Genomic DNA, 20,688 nt, shown 5'->3' with positions numbered 1-20,688 from the left:
CTATGCCTTGGACCGCCCTACTTCGTTATTCATTATCCCATAAATAACCCTGGCCTGTTTGTTGCCTTTGGGAATGCAGATTTGGGATTTCTTCTCCAGTTTCCTCCTTCGCCACCCTTTTGAATAAACCCTCCTGTTTGCTGAAAAACCTCAGCCCCAAGCGTTTTGGCTAACAAACGTGATTCAGTAACAGTTTCTCATGCTGAAAGGTTTCAGGGATGTAGTCTTGTTTTCCCGTTTCTACATTTTTATTTCCCAAAGCACCATTTTCATTTGGAAAAATTCTAGGAGTTCTTGGAGATATTGAAGCTACGTAAAGCAACTTTTTCCATTTTCTAGATAGCTGCTCAAGAGAAACCAACAGGTAGCCACCGTTCTGAGTTCTTTTTCTTCCTCAGTCTAGCAAAAAATGCAGAGAGAATGAAAAATAAATCTTGACCAGAAAACTCACCTTACAGCTCAATTTCTGGCCTTTTTTATTCCCCTGCAAAGCAAAAGATACAGTTGATTTCCCAATAAATGATTAGGTTTTTTCTACTTGGGAAGCATCAGCTCTAACTCTGTTGGCCGCTTCACGAAAGTCCAGAAGCACCTTGTTCAAGATTCAAGATCCAAAGCAGGACCTGTGGATGATGGCTCAGCATCTGCCTGGGGCTTCACACTGCCTTCATTCGTCTCCCACTCCATCAATCATAGTCTTGTGACCTTGGACAAGTGAGTTAACCTCTGTCTGCCTCAGTCTCATCTGCAAAAGGGGGATGTGCATGTGTGTTAAGTCGCTTCCATTGTGTCCGACTCTTTGTGACCCCATGAACTGTAGCCCACCAGGCTCCTCTGGCCAAGGGAGTCTCCAGGCAAGAATATTGAAGTGGGTTGCCATGCCCTTGTCCAGGGGGTTTTCCTGATGGAGGGATCAAACCTGCATCTCCTGCATTGACAGGGGGATTCTTTACCACTAGCACCATCTGGGAAGCCCAAGTGAGTTAAAAATTGAGTGTCTGGCATGTGTAAAAGTTTATGTGTGTGTTTGTGATGGTCATGGTGAGGATGATGATTCTCCCTTCTTGGAAGTCTGCTCAAAGCACATGTGAAACATTTTATTAGTTGAAGTGGTGGTGGTTTAGTCACTAGTATTAGTCACCAGGGAAGTTAGTTCTTCCCTGGTGGCTTAGACAGTAGGGAGTCTGCCTGCAATGTGGGAAACCCAGGTTCTATCCCTGGGTGGGGAAGATCCCCTGGAGAAGGAAATGGCAACCCACTCCAGTATTCTTGCCTGAAAGTCCCATGGACGGAGGAGCCTGGCAGGCTACAGTCCATGGGGTCGCAAAGAGTCAGACATGACTGAGCAACCACTCACTCATTCACAAGACTCCTACTGTCTTGACCCTTAGTCACTCGGTCATGTCCAACTCTTTCCGACCCCATGGACTGGAGCCCACCAGGCTCCTCTGTCCGTGGAATTCTCCAGACAAGAATACTGGAGTGGGCTGCCATGCCCTTCTCCAGGGGATCATCCCGACTCAGGAATCGAATCCAGGTCTCCCTCATTGCAGGCTGATTTTTACCATTTGAACTACCCAGGAAGTCATTAGTCACTAAGTCGCATCCAACTCTTTGTGACCCCATAGACTATAGTCTGCCAGGCTCCTCTGTCCATGGGAGTCTTCAGGCAAGAAAACTGGAGTGGGTTGCCATTCCCTTCTCCTGGGGATCTTTCCCACCCAGAGATCCAACCCAAGACTGTTGCATGGCAGGCAGATTCTTTACCTCTGAGCTACCAAAGAAACCTGGTCAAAGTGACCAGGGACTAAAATCTCAATAACTGGCATGATGTAGAGAAAGGAGCACTAACAATTCAGAATCCTACAGCCATAGGGGATGCTCCACAATGTAACCCAGGAAGTGTCCCCGCCCCTCTGTTGCCTTTTCCAATATGGAACAGTCTCCAGATTCCAATCTGGAAATTAACCCTCTCTCTCACAAGGAAATGATCACCCCTCATGTTGTCACCACTGAGGGCAGATCACAGGGAGCGGGGTGGGGGTGGTGGTAAGGAGGTGAGTGCCAGTCGAGGCGGACATGAGAAGGAAGCAGGAGAGAACAGAAGAAGAAAGCCATTCCCAGGCCTTAAATAACTGCCAACATCACAGTAGCGGATACTGGAGGGAACAAACTGCCTGTGAAGTACTGTTGATTAAAAATCCTTGTCTGAAAACAACTGTGATGGCTAGAGACAGTTTATAACAATCAGCAAAAAGGAACAGGGTCCACTATAATGAAAATAACATCCCACCCCATGAGGCACACAGAGGTCAGCAGAACTGGGTCAACTCAAGACAGAGGAAATTCAGAGCCACCTCGCAGCTCTGCTGGGCTAAGGGTAGAGATGTTTGTAGAAGTCATCTATGACATCAGCTGATTTTAATAATACAATAATATTTAAAATGGCTGAGCACCTCACCTAAGGGTAGAGATTTGTGTAGCAGTCATCTATGACATCAGCAGATTTTAATAATACAATAATACTAAGAATGGTTGAACACTGCACCATTTTAACCACTTGTTCATTGCATATGTATTGCTGAGGCAGTGGTAGAGATTTGAAATAACTTAAAGAACCTTTTTTCACAGCAATCAAATAAGCCTAACAGAAATAAAATTAATAAACCTATTCAACTGCTAAACAAAGCCAGGTACTTAGAAATGTTTCTGATGCAATTAATAAAGTGTGTGAACAGGTCCTGGACCGCGGAATCCCCATGGCCACTGGAAAGCTAATTTCTAAACCCTAATGTTGAAGTATTTAAAGATAGCATATTCAACCTGCTAAAGTCTAGGATGCTACTGCTACTGCTAAGTCACTTCAGTTGAGTCTGACTCTGTGCGACCCCATAGACGGCAGCCCACCAGGCTCCCGCGTCCCTGGGATTCTCCAAGCAAGAACACTGGAGTGGGTTGCCATTTCCTTCTCCAATGCATGAAAGTGAAAAGTGAAAGTGAAGTCGCTCAGTCGTGTCCGACCCTCAGCGACCCCATGGACTGCAGCCTTCCAGGCTCCTCCATCCATGGGATTTTCCAGACAAGAGTACTGGAGTGGGGTGCCAGTATCCCCCTAAAAAAAAAAATGTAATAGAATGTAGACCTGGAGGTGTGAAGGTTAGTTTGCAAAGAGAGAAAACTCTCTTGGTCTAAAACTTTTAGAAAATACTGCTTTCAGCAAAGTGAAACTGTTTGGTTTTATTACTTTATGTTTTACTGAAAATTTCTCAGAAACTTGAATGAGCTAATGAACATGGTCAATCCATAAGAAAGGTACAGCAGAGGCAGGGTGTTCCAAATTATCTAATAGAATTCTTCTCCATAACCCCCTGAAGCATCTTCCACAACCATTTGCTGCTGCTGCTGCTGCTAAGTCGCTTCAGTAGTGTCCGACTCTGTGTGACCGCATAGATGGCAGCCTACCAGGCTCCCCCGTCCCTGGGATTCTCCAGGCAAGAACACTGGAGTGGGCTGCCATTTCCTTCTCCAATGCATGAAAGTGAAAAGTGAAAGGGAAGTCGCTCAGTCGTGTCCAACTCTTCACGACGCCATGGGCTGCAGCCTTCCAGGCTCCTCCGTCCATGGGATTTTCCAGACAAGAGTACTGGAGTGGGGTGCCATTGCCTTCTTCATCCACAACCATTCAGGAAATGCAAATATGGGTTCATTCCCCCTCCCCCCACACATACACACAGGAATCCAACCCATTCCTAGGCACAGACACTAATCCATGTTCTTCAGAGAGAATAGAATCAGAAAAAAATGCTTTCAACTTCTTCCCCTCAAGTATTAGTTAAGGTAACATAGCTCTGTTAACAGGTTAATCTCAATTTCATTGACTTTACACAATATTAGTCCATTGTTAAGCAGCTGTCACCCATGCAAGTGGAATCATCTACAAAGCTTTGTAGATTCTAAATGAGGTTGAAATACACTGAACCAAAGGATTGTGAGGACTTCCTCATCTGGTGTCTTCTCATTCAGACCTCTGGGTTAGCCTCTGAAGGGCTTATCTGTACCAGAAGTTTCTTGGATTACTGATCAATATAATATAATGTTGTTTCAAACATCCAGAGGGAAAGATTTTGTAGAGTTAGGATTATTTAACCAAAACTACTCTTTAACTGTGAGTCTCCCAATTAACTCAGTGTCATGAGATATACCCTAAGCCTGTTTTGGTAATTGTTGTTTTTCAGTTACTCAGTCATGTCCAGCTCTCTACGACCCCGTGGACTGCAGCATTCCAGGCTTCCCTGTCCTTCATTATCTCCCAGAGTTTGCTCAAACTCATATCCACTGAGTCAGTGATACTATCCAGCCATCTCATTCACTGTCGCCCCTTTCTCCTCCTGCCCTCAATCCCTCCCAGGATTAAGGTCCTTCCCAATGAGTCAACTCTTCCCGTCAGGTGGCCAAAGTATTGGGGCTGCAGCTTCAGTCCTTCCAATGAATATTCAGGGTTGATTTCCTTTAGGACTGACTAGTTTGATCTCCTTGCTGTCCAAGGGACTCTCAAGAGTTGATTAGCCCAGACTTTATCCTTTGTGGTGCTAGGTCTGACATTTTTCCATCATATCAATGAGACTAGAGCACCACCTGCTATTTATGCGTTAAGTATATTTTTAGGAAATAGAGGATAGTGGTTAATAGTACTAGCTCTGAACTAACCCAGTTTGAAAACTAGATCCTCACCTACTTGCTGTGTGACCTTGGAAAAGTTGTTGCCTAACCTCTCTGCCTCAGTTACCTCATCTGTAAAATGGGGAGAACAATTCTATTTCACCAAGAATTGTGAGGATTAAATGGGTTAATCCATGGAGAAGTCTAGCAGAGTGAGTAGTACATAGTAAGTCTTCAACAAATGTTGGCTATAGTTGTTTTTCTTATTTTCAAATACAGATCTCTGCTCTATGCTGCTGGAGTTACAAAAGTTAAAGGCTAGGCCTGCTCCTCAAGAAATTAACAATTGGTCACGGGAGACAGACATACAGTGAATTGTGGATGGAGGTGACTGGGCTTTCATAGAATGATGTGCAAAATGCTGGGAGGGCCTCCAAGATGAATATTAGAGGAGCAGAACAGAAGCCTTCCTAGAAGAGGTGACATTAGACCTAGGCCTTGAAGCATAAGATGAGACCTGTAGACTCAGTTATTTGCTGCTAAAGTGACTTGGAAGAGGCCAAAGGATGAGTCAAAAACTCAACCAATGGCATCTTAAAAGAGACATTTCTTTGTGATAGAGTTTTCCACCACCATCACCTAAGTCAAGGACCAGCCTTCTGCAACATCCCCTCCACACCTGGAACTGTGCCCATTTATGGGTACCCCCATATATACTGCCTGATGACAAGCTCGGACCTTTGCATTCAGAGACAGAGGCTTGCAGTTTTCCATGGTGTGGTTGTGTTCATGTTGGCAGGGCCTGAGGTCAGCAGTAGGCAGGACCAGAGGAGGATGGGCAGAGCAGTGGCAGGCCGGAGCTTTTTCTTGGGAGTTTCACAAGGCACAAAAATTCCGGATCATGTCTCTGCCTCGGCCCCTTCAGGATATCCTGTCATTGAGCCAGGACATGTATACAGTTGAGAGTGGCCGATTTCACCACGACCCCTAGATTGGCCATTTTTCCTGTCTAGAGGCAGCTCTCGCATATCATCTGTTACAATCCAGGAAAAAAAGGAGAGGAAAAGATTTAAAAGCAAACACTGAAATGAGAAAGAATTCACTGGGCGTTCATCAAGCTAAATTTAAGTAGCTACACAGTCCTGACAGGTGCCTGACGCGGAGAAGCAGTGAATATTTCCTCACCATGCTACAAAGTGTGATACTTTTCTTTCTTGGATTGGTGGTACAAAATCTCTGCTCCCTGTCCGAAACTGCAGAACAGGTAAGATGAAACTTATGTTTTTTAAAAGTTTGTTTACCTTCACGGTTGTGTTTAAAACCTTTTCCTTTCCTATGTGGTCATGAGTAAAGCGTACTCTCTGGGCTTCACAAAATAAAAAGCTTATGGAGAATAGGATGCTAAAAAGGATCCATCTGTCTGAAGGGGTACTAAGCCAGTTGGTTCTATTCTGTGCTAAAATGCGATCGCTGGGATCTCTGATTTTAGCCCTAACATTCCTCTCTCCATTGTGGATTTTGCTGTCTTTTCTGTTTGTTTTAATGAATCCCTCACATTACATCATTCTGAATGTTGAAAATAACAATGACTGTAGAGAGATGAGTAGAGAGGAGCTCTGGGGAATTCCAGGTCAGGTCATAACTGATTGAGAAACACAAGGTCACCAAAATGCCGGGAATCCATCCATCTACCTACCATGAGTTGTAGTCAAAGGGCCCAGGGTAGTGGAATCAATGGCCTGATGAAGGACACCAGCACGCCTGCCTGTCCAGCAGATTCACATGAGTTGTCATCATACAGCAGGTTCAGAACCAGCTCTGCCGCCAAGTCTAGGCTAGGGTATGTGAGGGACCTCCCTGGCAGTCCAGAAGTTAGCACTCAGGGGCCATTGGTTTGATCCCTGGTCAGGAAACTTAAGATAACATAAGCTGTGCAGCAAAAAAAATATAGGAGTGTATGTGAGAGATGATCTAAGTGACTTATTTAAAATGCATTTCACAAGTTAGGATTTCTGCTTTATGACTAATAAAACATAAGCATGACTCTGCATCTGTGCCAGGCAATTTCTTTACATATATATATATACATACATACATATACATACACACATACATATATATATACAGTCTTTTTTCATATTCTTTTCCATGATGGTTTATCACAGGATATTGAGTATATCCTGTGCCATGAAAGAAGACATTGTAGTTTATCCATTCCCTGTATACCAGTTTACATCTGCTGATCCCAAACTCCCAATACACCCCTCCTATCTCCCCCCATCCCCTTAGCAACTACAATTCTGTTCTCTATGTCTGTGAGTCTGTTTTGTGACAGGCAATTTTTTATTTTATTTTATTGAAGTATAACTGATTTACCATGATGTGTTAATTTCTTCTGTACAGCAAAATGATTCAGCTATACATATCTATTGTTTTCGTATTTTGTCATTATGGTTGGTCATGGGAGGTTGTATAGTTCACTGTGTTATACAGTGGGACCTTGCTGTGTACCATCCCACAGATAATAGTTTGCCCCTGCTAATGCCAACATCCCCATTGTTCCTCCCCGTGCCAGGCAAACTTTATCAATACCAATTTTACTCCAGTTGACTATACTCTGATAACGTTTTTCACTAAAATGTTGGAAGATGGCATATGGGTTAAGTGCTCCAGCTCTGAGATTAGATAGGGGCAAGATTGAACTGGGGCTTTCTTGTTGAATCAAGATTGAACTAACAGCTATTTGAGGACCAGTGACTGGACTTCTGTAGTGGTTCAGATGGTAAAGAATCTCCTTGCAATGCAGGAGACCCGGGTTCAATCCCTGGGTCAGGAAGATCCCCTGGAGAAGGGCATGGCAACCAACTCCAGTTTTCTTTCCTGGAGAATTTCATGGACAGAGGAACCTGGTGGACTACAGTCCATGAGGTCACAAAGAGTGACTGAGTGACTCACACTTTCACTCCTTTTTCTCTCTCTATGCTCCATGGCTTACTAGCTGTTGAACCCTGAGTGTGTTACTTAGTCCCTCTAAGCTTCAGTTTCTCCCGTGACATTGCTCCACAAACAACAGTAGCTGAGGTTACTCTTCAGATGGGACCATATGAGAGAAATAATGAGCCTTTCCACTTGAAAAGAATCATTTGAAGGTCAAGGGATTTCTTGAAAATACAGTATTAATTCTGGCTTGCTAAGATAGAAAAGACAAAGTAATGTCACCCCATATACTTATCTAAATGGTAAACCCTAATGTAAAGAAAATCCTGTTTAAAAAATGTAGATGCGCCCTAACCATTAAAGGGAAAGAATTCAAGCCATATCTAAAAGTGGCTTTTATTTGTCCACAAAGAACATTCCAGTGCTATTTTGGTTCATAATTATCACCAAATGAAACCTTCCAGTAAAAACAGATGTTTGTTTTCCATATGACACTATAGTGTGCAGGGAAGAGCAATGGCTGATCAAGGAATCAAAATCACTGACAGTGTGACCTTGGCCGAGTCACTGAACCTCTCCTACCTCAGTTTTCTCCCTGCTAAAGTGAGGATAATGATACTTCCTCTACTTATCTCTACGGTGGTCAAGATCAAATAAGATGATGTCTTTGGAAGCTTGCATGACCATAAATTTCCCAGTAAATGTAAGCTTTCTTCTTATGCAGCCCTTACATATTTCAGTGAATTTAGAAATAGCTATGATGTTCCCACCACCCCTAACCTAGTGCCAGACCCAAGGGATGACAAAGAAATAGGAGAAAGTGGTCCTCTCCTGCAAGGGTCTTTCTAATGGAGAGACCACAAAACATTCTTCACTGACCAGCCATAGGGAGAGGAGGAGTTGAGAGAAGAAAGATGAGTGTGGTTTTGTGGACATGGTGACACAGGGTATTAAAGGAGACAAAGTTTGTGTCACCAAGGGAAGAGGAAAGAACACTCTGATCAGTACAGGCAACAGGCCAAACACAGAGGTAAGAACAGAGAGCAGCAGGACTTCCTTGGTGATCCAGTGGTTAAGACTGCGTTTGTGTGTGGGTGTGCCTGCTCAGTCATGCCTAACTTTTTGCGACCCCATGGACTGTAGCCTGCCAGGCTTCTCTGTCCATGGAATTTTCCAGGCAAGATCATTGGAGTGGGTTGCCATGCCCTCCTCCAGGGGATCTTCCTGATCTAGAGACTGAACCCATGTCTCCTGTATTGTCAGGTGTATTCTTTACCACTGAACTGTGCTACCTGGGAAGCCTCCAATGCAGGAGGCATGAGTTCAGACCCTGATCAGAGAACTAATATCATTGAATGCTGTATGATGTGGCCAAAAAAAAAAACAGAGAAGCATCACAGGAACTGACATTTATGGCCTGTGGCATTCCAGATACTGGGCCAGGTGATTTGCACGTGTTATACCACTCAGTCTCAATAACCTGTAGAGTGGTTATCAATATCCCCCCTTTACAGATGATGGCAAAGAATAAGGAATTCATTTGAGACTATATACTTAGCAAGATACAGAGCTTGATTCCAATCTTAGGTCTTTTGAGTCCCAAGTTCAGTCTTTTTTCATTGTACAAAACTGCTGCTTAAGTTTGATGGGGAGATGAAGGAAACTTGAGAAAGAGAGGGAAATCCATGGAAGATCAGTACCAGAATCAAGGATGAGGGACCCTGAAGACAAGGCCAAAGTGTGTCTGCATCGTTCACTTTAGCAGTGAATTCTCTGCCACCTGCTGTTGCCAAATTTTTCCACAGTCATTCGTTCAATCAACAAATCATTACTAAACTCTACTGTGTACTAGACAGTGGTCCACGTGTTCAGAGTACAGCAGAGGAAAGTATAGAAAATCATCGCCACCCTCGTGGAGCCCACATCCTAACTGGATCGTAATGAGATTGTAAACGTCTTTGGAGCAGGAACTGTATACTTCATTTAGCACCTGTACCACATTATGCCTATGGAATCGATGCTGAAAGAATATTCTTGAGACCTGTTGATCAATGAACGATTGACCTTGAAGAAGCCGCTTACAATTTCGCATTTGAAAAGTGTACCCTGTGGTATACTTTCAGTTTCCCATTTGAATATATGTAAATAGTGACATTGCCCTATTTTGCCAGACTCCAGACTTGAGATCCATGATGGCAAAGGCATGGTACCAGCAGCAGCTTCCCATGGCAGACACTGATCCCCGTTGATCCCAACACTCCTTTCAGATCTGATGGAAAGACTGGCCAGTCATCACCTATCAACCTCATTGCCATTCCTGTCACTTCGTTTACATGAAGCTAATGGAGGAGATTGGCCAATCCAGGCTCTGCTAGTGGGATTTGATTTTTTTTTTTCTTTTTTGTTTTCACAGGGAAAAAGATGTGATAAGAAGTCTCTCCTTACAATTAGAACTGAGTGCCAGTCCTGCTCAGTCAACTTTGGAATGAAGTGCCCAGATGGTTACACCAAGATTACCAACGGCACTCCGGGGATCCGAGATTGCAGGTACTCATCATGAGATACTGTATATGTGTGCTGGAGTCTTGGAAATTAAGGGATTGTGAATCCAAATGGAAACTTCCCGACTTAAAACTACAAAGCATTTCCATGATTTTTTCTTGTTCTAAGGTTACATTGAGCCCAAACTTCAGCAACTCACAACTATGACCGTGAGTCTGAAAATTATATTACAATTCACATTTTCATACAAAATTGACTACATTGCGTTGCACAGAAATATTCTCCTCTCATCTTGCCCTTCTTTATTTTGAACATCTGGGGTTTGTTTCCTCTGGAAAGAGTTCTAGTCAGAGCATGTTAAAAGCCTTGGGACTTCCTTTGAAACTAATACAACATTGTAAAGCAACTATACTCCAGTAAAAATTAATTTTAAAAAATACGATTTTAAAAGGCTTTGGGTCCGATAGTCATCTTACTAACCAGCTTTGCACCCTGATACTATAGAACCCCGAGAAGGGAGACAGATTTGTTGCATTTTAGGTGAGTGTTGCATTCTTGAAGACCTCTTTTTGACCTTAAAACTCTCATAATTCAAATTTAATCCTTACAAAGGATGACAAGCATTTCTGCCCACCAGCTCATGAATGCAGCCAGGCAGCTCAAATGCAAACACAAGTTTTAATTTACACAGTCTCCTAATTTAAAAATTAAACTATTCAATGAGTTTGCTTTTAATTCAGGGGTGAGGGACTAGAAAAATTTGTATAAAATGAAACAATTAAGTCTGTTATATTACACTATTTTAAATTCACGTTTGCTTAATGCAGCTGTGCATCATTACATGCTAAGTCACTTTAGTCATGTCCGACCCTTTGTGAGCCCATGGACTGTAGCCCACCAGGATCCTTTGTCCATGCGATTCTCCAGGCAAGAATACTGGAGTGGGTTGTTATGCCCTCCTTCGGGGATCTCCCCAACCCAGCAAACCCAAATCTCTAAAGTCTTTTGCATTGGCAGGCGGGCTCTTTACCACTAGTGCCACCTGGGAAGCCCTAATGCAGTTAAGGGTACTATATTCTAAAACCCCAAGTCATCATTTTTAATAGAAGTTTCCCAGCATTAACTGGCCTGGTATTAGCAAGGATGTGCAGCAGTTGACCACTCAGTTACTAAAGTGGGCGCACATTTGCAACCAGATTCTCTGAGAAAGTACATCAGAAAGATTTGGGGCTCAAAGTTAAAATTACAGGGGGACTTAGAATATTTTTATACTGTACTCTTCACAACCAAAGTGGGCACTGGGTTATGTGTCCCCACTCCCACTTCTTCCCCTTCCCACAAACACAAAGAATATGATTATTGCATTCACGCTGTCTATTTTAGAACTGGGGACTTTGACATGTCACTCATTTATGCTGAAACAAATCCAAGGCTGGTTTTTTTAATATAAAATTTTAATTGAAATATAGCTGATCTACAGTGTTAATTTCATGTAGACAGCAAAGTGATTCAGTTATATACATGTATTCTTTTTCTTTATAGTTTATGACAAGATACCGAATATAGTTCCCTGCGCTATATAGTAGGTCCTTATTGTTGATCTCTTTTATATATAATAGTGAATATCTGTTAATCCCTCCTAATTTACTCCCCGCCCCCCACTTGCCCCTTTGGTAACCATAAGTTTGTTTTCTATGCCATGCCTGGTTCTTGAGGGGACATTTCATTTTCTTATGTGCTCTCCATTTCCCCTTCTTTGTGAAGAAATGTCCATGCCAGTATGTTCAGCCTTTCAAAGAAATAATCAACTCTATCTCCAACTTGAGTGCCCACAAAGCCAGTAGCTCTGCAGTTAATCAGCAATGTTCCAGGAACTGGTTTAGGGATACAACCTTGAACTCAGCATCACACTATTCTTAATGGCCCAATGAAAAGAAATGACAGTCAGGAAGAATGCTCTAGATACACTGCAATCATGTCCTGGAATAAGCCATCCATGCAAAGATCTCTGTAAATAGACAAATGTTTAACCTCCGTAGTATATCTGTTCCTCAGCTGGTACAAAAACTGTTCTAAGGAACTCATGATTCTCTCTCAAGGAAACCATGGCAAATATTGCTCCCTACCGCAATGGCACCCCACTCCAGTACTCTTGCCTGGAAAATCCCATGGACGGAGGAGCCTGGTAGGCTGCAGTCCATGGGGTCACTGAGGGTCGGGCACGACTGAACAACTTCCCTTTCACTTTCACTTTTCACCTTAGAATACCTCTCACAGAAATTTTCCATCTATAGCATCTGCAAAAAATTTACAAGTCCTAAATGATCAGTTTATTTTGAAACCACAGATACTGTGCATCACATAACGCTTGAACTTTCCCTTCTTTTACTGGCTGCCAGCACAGTCAGAGACAAGTCTGACTAGTCTACATCTAACATATGCCTAGAACCTAATATTATTTCTTTCATCAATTAACTTTATTTCTAACATTTGAGATATTTCACCCTTATTTCATCCTTCCCTGATTTTTTTCATCCAGCTCTTACATTAAAGATGAATCACGATTAAGCTTTTTTTTACCTAGGAAGCAAAATGTGTTCAATCTACATATTTTAAAATATAGGCAAGTGTAAAGACCTGAATAAAAATCTATGGCAATCTCACTGCCCAGAGTTCACTGAGTTGCTGTAATCATGGGTGAACACTCACTGTTTCCCTTCAAGGTACACCTTTGAGGTCAGAGCATACTCCCTGTCTCTCCCCGGATGCCGCCATATCTGTAGGAAGGATTATCTCCAGCCTCAGTGCTGCCCAGGCCACTGGGGCCCAGACTGCATGGGTAAGTGGCCTGCCATGTTTCTTTGATATTTGCTTCTCAATGTCTCATTGTACAGGATATCAATAGGAAGGAAGCCTGATAAAAGAGAATGTTAGCATCTTTTTCTAGAAAGTTCCTTTTCCATCCATATGTGGAAAACCTTTTCAGCCCTGTCAGCTTTTATATTGATATCTGCTTTTCTCTCATTAGGGATCTCTCTTTAAGACAATTTCTTTACAAGCCAGAAAAGGGGGCAACTGAAAAGATATTCATTTTTATAAAAGACTTTACTAGCCATAGAAATGGAGAAGGAAATGGCAACCCACTCCAGTACTCTTGCCTGGAGAATCCCAGAAATGGAGGAGCCTGGTGGGCTGCCGTCTACAGGGTCGCACAGAGTCAGACACGACTGAAGCGACTTAGCAGCAGCAGCCATAGAAAGGGAGTAAGAATGCTGGACTAGTATGATCTCGATACAATTTTCTTTAAGAAGACATTTGATTACAGTATCTCAAAGACTGTAGTTATTGTTTAGCAACCAAAATAATAATTAACTCTTCTGAAAAACTTGTCTTAAGATGCAATAGCAAACTCTGTAATGCCCAGGTTCCATTGTAAGAAAAACCACTGGCCAAACCTGAGTCAGTGGTATAGTTTGAACTCCTGTGGTCCAACATAACATTTCTCAGCTGAAACTGAACTTCTATCTTGATTAAAGATGTTGACCGTCAAGCAGTGACTAAGTCCCTGATAACAACATGCTAATTACATGAGATCCCTTTTGGAGAGGGAAGGATAGTAAAAATCAGGCATTTTTATTCATGAATTTACCATTCATTTTCCATCTTCTAAAATGTAATGAAGACATCACAAGGATCTACTTAAAGGGAGAGATTAGTTCTCTTTTGCTTTGTGTTTTCTCATTAAAATAACATGAGCAAATTGTACATAGCTTGTAAAATTTAGAAAAGTATAAAGAAAGAGGAAAAAGTAGTGACTTGTATTCTATCACATATAGAAAACTATAAATACTTTGGCTTATTTCCTTGTTCCTTTTTTCCCCCATATTGCTTGTAAATAGTTGAGCCCATATTATATGCATAACATTGCCTGGTTTTTTTAACTAGTGAATAAATGAACAATAATTTCAATTTACTCAATACTGCTGACATTAGGTACTAGAGAAGTAGTTGGCCTATATAATCTGATTAAACTGTTAAAACAAATATTTAAGTTATACTTTCTTATCCCCATCCAGCCTATGAGAAATACAATTTAAAGATTGTCTCTTGCCTCTCTCTTTGGAGTCAGTAAAGGAAGCACATTCAAGTTCAGGGCTGCCTGTCATCAAAGTCTGCTCTCTTTCTACTCTGTCCCACTGCCTGGAGCAGAATTTGTCTTAAAAAAACAAAAAAGGACTTCCCAGTATATTTCTAATTTCTCTTTTTTTCTACAAGTATTTTTTATTTGTTGCCATGGTTTTATTCATTGTAATTGTTGTACAATATTATATAAGTTACAGGTATACAATACAGTGATTCACAATTTTTAAAGCTTACACTCCACTTATAAAATACTGTCTATATTCCCTCTGTTGTACAGCATATCCTTGTAGCTTATTTCGCACCAAATGGTTTGTACCTCTTCATCTCCTACTCAATATTTGCCCTTCTTCCTTCCTTGTCTCCCACAGGTAACCACTACTTCATTCTCTATATCTGTGAGGTTGCTTATACTGACTAGTTTGTTATAATTTTAGACCCCAAATATAAGAAACATCATACAGTATTTGTCTTTCTCTGACTTATTTCACTTAGCATAATACCCTCCAAGTTCATCCGTGTTGTTGCTAATGGCAAAATTTAATTCTTTTTTTATGACTGAGTCATATTCCATTGTATATACCATACCTTCTTTATCCATTCATCGGTTGATGGAATTTTGGGTTGCTTTAATATGTTATCTTGGCAATTGTAAATAATGCTGATATGAATATTGGGGTGCATATCTCTTTCAAATATATACCCAGGAATGGAATTGTTGGATCGTATGGTAGTTCCCCAGTGGCTCAGACAGTAAAGAATCTACCTTCATTGTGGGAGACCCGAGTTTGATCCCTGGGTCAGGAAGATCCCCTGGAGAAGGAAATGACAACCCACTCCAGTATTCTTGCCTGGAGAATCCCACGGACGGAGGAGCCTGGCAGGTTACAGTCCATGGGGTCACAAAGAGTCAGACACTACTGAGCTACTTCACTATGGTAGTTTTAATTTTAGTTTTTTGAGGAACCTCCAAAATGTTTTCCACAGTGGCTATACCAATTTACATTCCCACCAATAGTGTACAAAGGTTGCCTTTTCTCCACATCCTTCCAACATTTGTTGGCTGTGTTCTTTTTGATGATAACCATAGTGCCAGGTGTGAGGTGACATGTCATTGTGGTTTTGATGTGCATTTTCCTGATAATTAGTGGTGTTGAGCATTCTAATTTTTCTTCTGTTTGGTAGGTCCCTTCAGCCCTCCCAGTCAATTTCTGGATCACGCTCCTTACCCCGGGAAGCTCGGGGTTTAGGGTACCCTGGCCCTTCTCTGTTAACCATTCTGCTCTGTTTCACCTTAACATGTTGGCACTTTGTGTTCTAAGAGTTGGTCACATCAGAATGAAGCAATTAACCCAGACATCCAGATGTTGTGAACTTTCTTTTAAGCACCAGATAGGGTCATAGTCACATCTGGTTCACAGATTCATCCTGATAAAATTGAATTTTTTATTTGCTTTTCTGTTTCTAATCCACAGAAACTAATGTGATCTTAAGTTAATTAGACACACAGTAAACAAGAAAAGGCTTTGTCTCAGATGCAGTGGTGAAAGTGAGCATATCCAGTCTAGTGAATAACAGACCACAGCCCAGAGAGCAAAAGAACCCAGGGCCCGCTACCAGAAGTTTGAGGTTTGAACCTATTCCCCTCATCACTAATTTGGGCAAATGATTTGCTGCTTCTCCAACAGTCTCCTTAGCTATCAAATGAGGGTAGAGAGTCCTACCTTACAAAACTCTAGGAGGGATTTTAAAACATCAATATAGACAAAACTACTTAATAGAGTTCCCCGGTGGCTTAGACGATAAAGCGTCTGCCTACAATGCGGGAGACCTGGGTTCAATCCCTGGGTTGGGAAGATCTCCTGGAGAAGAAAATGGCAACCCACTCCAGTACTCTTGCCTGGAAAATCCTATGGACAGAGGAGCCTGGTAGGCTACAGTCCATGGGGTCACAAAGAGTCGGACACGACTGAGTGACTTCACTTTTCTTTCATGACACAAAGAAAGCTTTGTGTAAACATTTTATATATGAATAAATGAGAGAATCAGAGTCAAACAGACCTCTGATCATGAAAAGCAGATAAAATGACTCCCTTTCTCTGAGCTCCTTTGAAACAGTGAGGCATTCATAAAACAGTCAACAGGATTCAAAATCTCTGGTGGGTTTCATGCATCACACTGGCTATACCAAAACTGTGGCAATACTTGCACCTACAATAGAAGGAGTCACAGATTTCCTTGAATGTTCAGGCCTTTCCTTGTGATAGGTCTCAAGGCCGGAGAAGCAAAATGTGGAAACCAAGGTCAGGACATTTTTCTGCTGTTGTCTTGTTGGGGCAGAAGGGCACTCCCGTTTATCTTCATCTTCCAAACATACCAAACATCTCAAAAGGCTTCCTTCCTTTGGTTCAGGAAAGAGATAAATGCTCTACTTGGCCGTGTATTTCACCTCTCCCATTTTGCAGTGATGACAAGTGAGATCTTGATTATTGCTTTACATTGCTGAAAGGATAAGGCCATTTCAGAGCCACTGACATATGTCCATCCTTCTTTTTGAGGAAGTGCAAGCCCTGGAACACGCTTCTTTCCAAGGCAAGGGAGGAATCCACTTCCTTCTCAATGCCTCAGACAAAGACATTCACAGTCAACACCTCTGGGTTACTTTTAAAATTATTTTCATAGTGCCTTATTCAAAATTAGATAATTCGATGATAAACTGAAAACTTAGAAAATACAGAAAAGCACAAAGAAAAAACTGACTCATTTTCTAAAATTAGGAATAAGGCAGGAATTGTCCCCTGGGGGAAGAAAATATGTCATCCTGATGTCAGGAAGATGTTTCTACTCAGGTTTACCTTCCTTTTCCCTCATTAAAACTTGTACAGCCTTATCTAAACTGTGTATGGGAGTCTCTTCTCATAAGCACAAAAACATTTTTAACCTTGAAACTTAATCACATTTGAACAACCAATATTCTATTTCAGAGGAAATGGATGTTTCAATTTGAACATCCCAGTTCTTTTTTATCCTACTATGAACTTTAGCAGATTTGTTCAAAATCTCAAGAGCGTCAGAAAAACAATGTGGGTGCAGGGTTATACAGAAACTCAATTGTTTCAATCTGATTATTTCATATAAAAATGGCCTTGATGCTTTGTGAAGTCAATGTCATCAAATTAGGCACATTTATTTTTTTGCTTCGTGTCACTGCATCTTCAGACTTCTTATCCTTTCCTCTTGTATGTTTCCTGCCATTCACTGCCTGGGTTGCAAATAATGGACTACGTGGATTTGAAAACACTCTGTGAGGCATGTCCTTCTTGGCTGTGAGTGACAAATTCACAGTGAGGTCACACAAGGAAGCTAGTTTCATATCAGTTTCCCAGGCAGACAAATCCAGCTAGAGCTGCCAGTGGGATAGTCACCATTTTTACAAAGCAGGACGTAGTCTCTGTCTAGCACTGTGCAGCAGGCTTTGAAACAAAGACAGTGACACAAGTGGCCACCTCTGGAGTTCCTTGAGAGATAAAGTTACAGGGAGGTCCCTGGCCTCTTGCTGGCCAGGAAGTTCATTATCTGCCTTTGAAAGAACAGAACGTCTGATGATTTGCTGACACCTTGTCAGGGTAAGCCTCCTGCATGAGCAAAGTCACGATGTGAGACCCTCAGAGCAGTGCTGACCAAAGGGAAATGTGATAATGACCGAAAATAGCTTTATCAGCTGCCTGAGCCCTCCCCCAGGTTTCAGAAACATGCCTTGAGAACAAATTCTAGAAGAGCTTTTTCAAGGGTGGTTGCTGAGAATGTCAAGTCTCACCAACTTTTTTTTCCTAATGAGGGCCTGTTGTTGTTGGTTCAGTTGATCAGTCGTGTCCCTCTTTGCAACCCCATGAATTGCAGCATGCCAGGCTGCCCTGTCCTTCACCATCTCCGGAGCTTGCTCAAACTCATGTCCATTAAGTCAGTGATGCCATCCAACCATCTCGTCCTTTGTCATCCCCTTCTCCTTCTGCCCTCAATCCCTCCCAGCATCAGAGTCTTTTCCAATGAGTCAACTCTTCACATGAAGTGGCCAAAGTATTGGAGTTTCAGCTTTAGCATCAGTCCTTCCAAGGAACACCCAGGACTGATCTCTTTTAGAATGGACTGGTTGGATCTCCTTGCAGTCCAAGGGACTCTTAAGAGTCTTCTCCAACACCACAGAAGGGGCCTGAGGTGATAGAAAATGACTTGATAAGCAGGAAAGAAATGTACACTTTCAAAATTTTGTTTTTAAAACCAAACAAATTGTTTTCACAAATTGTTAAAACGTTCGACATAGGACAACAGATGAGGATTCTCCATACTCTCACACTCCTGCTAGCTTTTTTCCAGAGTTCCTTCCAGGGTTGGCCAACTTATAAAATTCAAGCATTTCTTGAGCCCCTGCTGTAAGCTGCTCATAGTCTCCTACATGATAAATCCAGTCTCTACCCACAAGGACTCACAGATTGAGAGACAGGGATGCAACACTAGATGAGGGAAAACAGACACACCTGAGAGTCCAGGTGAGAACCCTGGGCCTTTGGGGCTTTTGAGGCCTTTTGCAGCTTGCCCAAGGACAGCCAGCTAGTAAATGCAGAACAGAACAGGAAACAAGGGCCATCTTCTGCAGAGCCCCAGCTACAACCCATTCCTGTCTCCTTACCCAAATACCTGGTTGTGTTGCCAAGTCAACTGCTGGGAAAGCAGCCTGTCCCCCATGAGCCTCCTCTTTGAAAACTGTTAGCTGGGAGCCTGTCACCTGCCTGGAGCTGATTCCTTGACACCAGGGTCCCCCCTAGTTCCAACCTGGCACTAAGAGGCAGTGTGGCTTTACAAAGGTTGTAATCACTGAAGTTAAATTGCCTTTACCACATTCTCCTTCTGGGACCTTGCTAGTTACTTACCCTCCCTGCCCAGTTGCCAGATTTATCAAATAACACTGGAGGATACCCAGTTAAGTCAATTGCAGATAAACAGCAAATAGGCATACAGTATTTGGGACATGCTTATTCTAAAAAATTATTCATTGTTTATCTGCAATTGAAATTTAACTGGCATCCTATATTTTATCTGGTAAATGAATCCTTTGGCCTCAGTTTTCTCATCTGTAAAACGGAGATGGTAGTGGTAATACGAGTGGGTGCCAAGCTGCTTCAGCCGTGTCCGACTCTTTGCGACCCTATGGACTATAGCCCACCAGGCTTCTCTGTCCATGAGATTATCCAGGCAAGATTACTGGAATGGGTTGCCATTCCCTTCTCCAGGGGATCTTTCCGACTCAGGGATTGAACTTTCATGTCTCCTGCATTGGTAGGCTGGTTCTTTACCACTAGTGCCACCTGGGAAGTCCTGGTGGTATTATGCCTACCTCCAAAGGCGGTGCTGAGGACTAAGGGACCTGGTACACATAAAGTACCTAGGATGTGCCTGGCGGATAGTAGGCATTCAGAATATGCTACTTACCAATTCTGTTTCTGTGGTTCTCAGATCACTGGCTGGCCTTTTTAGTTCAGGAGGTGTGTCTTGGTTTAGTTTTATATTCTAAGCTACTGATCTTGTATACTCCAGCTTGGTGTTAAGGACTCAAAATCTTGAGTTGGGCCTGATTGCAATGGCAACTCCAACACTTACCAGACCTGTGATCTTGGGCAAGTTACTTATCTCTCTGAGCCTCAGTTTTGTTATCTGTAACCTGGAAAGGAACACAAGGATGAGAGCTTCCTGTACAGTTGTTGTGCGAATGAGACCACACATGCAAACTGCTTAGCAATAATATGTATTCAACAAGTTCTCTCTATCTATTGTTGAGCTGATAACTACCTCCCCACTTAGGACAGTTCTATGCATCTCATTTTTTATATGGCTTGTGATCCCTTGGGTTTATTATTTTTCTTCCCACCAGTGTCTGCCTTTCTGTGGACCCCCTGGGTCACCCTGATGCCTCAGGTCAAAGCAAAGGCCTGCCCTTCAGAAATGTGGGGACAGTAGTGGGTTGGCCTGCTGAAGTTGCTTTAACAGAATACCATAACAACAGACATTTATTTCTCATAGTTCTAGGGGCTGGGAAGTCCAAGTTCACCATGCCAGCAGTTTTTGGTTCCCAGGGAGGGTCTTCTTGCTGGCTTGCAGATGGCTGCCTTCTCTCTGTGGCCTCACATGGCAGAGAGAAAGCTCTGGTCCCTCTTTCTCTTATAAGGGCTCTAGACTCATCATGGGGTCCCCACCCTCATGATCTCATTTAAACTTGATATCCCAAAGCCTCCCCTCCTAGTGTCATCAGGTTGGAGGTCAGGGCATTAGCATATGAACTGGGGAGCACAGATATCCAGTCCATAACAGTAAGCAATCACTTTGCCCTTTAGCCTGGTGGGTCACAAGCCCCCAGCTGAGATGGCTGGCCAGAATGAGGAACTTGCTGCAGAGAAA

At 42.5% G+C, this 20,688-nt stretch overlaps 1 protein-coding gene across 1 annotated transcript in view; it reads left to right on the top strand.

Annotated features, from left to right (window-relative positions):
• The first annotated feature begins 5,845 nt into the window (after positions 1-5,845).
• STAB2 (stabilin 2) overlaps positions 5,846-20,688 on the top strand; it is a 167,842-nt gene continuing 152,999 nt past the window's right edge. Inside the window, exons 1-3 of the mRNA XM_055575011.1 lie at positions 5,846-5,923; positions 10,010-10,143; positions 12,822-12,937. Coding sequence (XP_055430986.1) covers positions 5,846-5,923; positions 10,010-10,143; positions 12,822-12,937 — 328 coding nt within the window. The remainder of the gene's footprint in view (positions 5,924-10,009; positions 10,144-12,821; positions 12,938-20,688) is intronic.

Source organism: Bubalus kerabau, chromosome 1 (genome assembly GCF_029407905.1).
Source record: "Bubalus kerabau isolate K-KA32 ecotype Philippines breed swamp buffalo chromosome 1, PCC_UOA_SB_1v2, whole genome shotgun sequence".
Lineage (NCBI taxonomy): Eukaryota > Metazoa > Chordata > Mammalia > Artiodactyla > Bovidae > Bubalus > Bubalus kerabau.
This window is presented reverse-complemented; position numbering and strand designations above follow the sequence as displayed.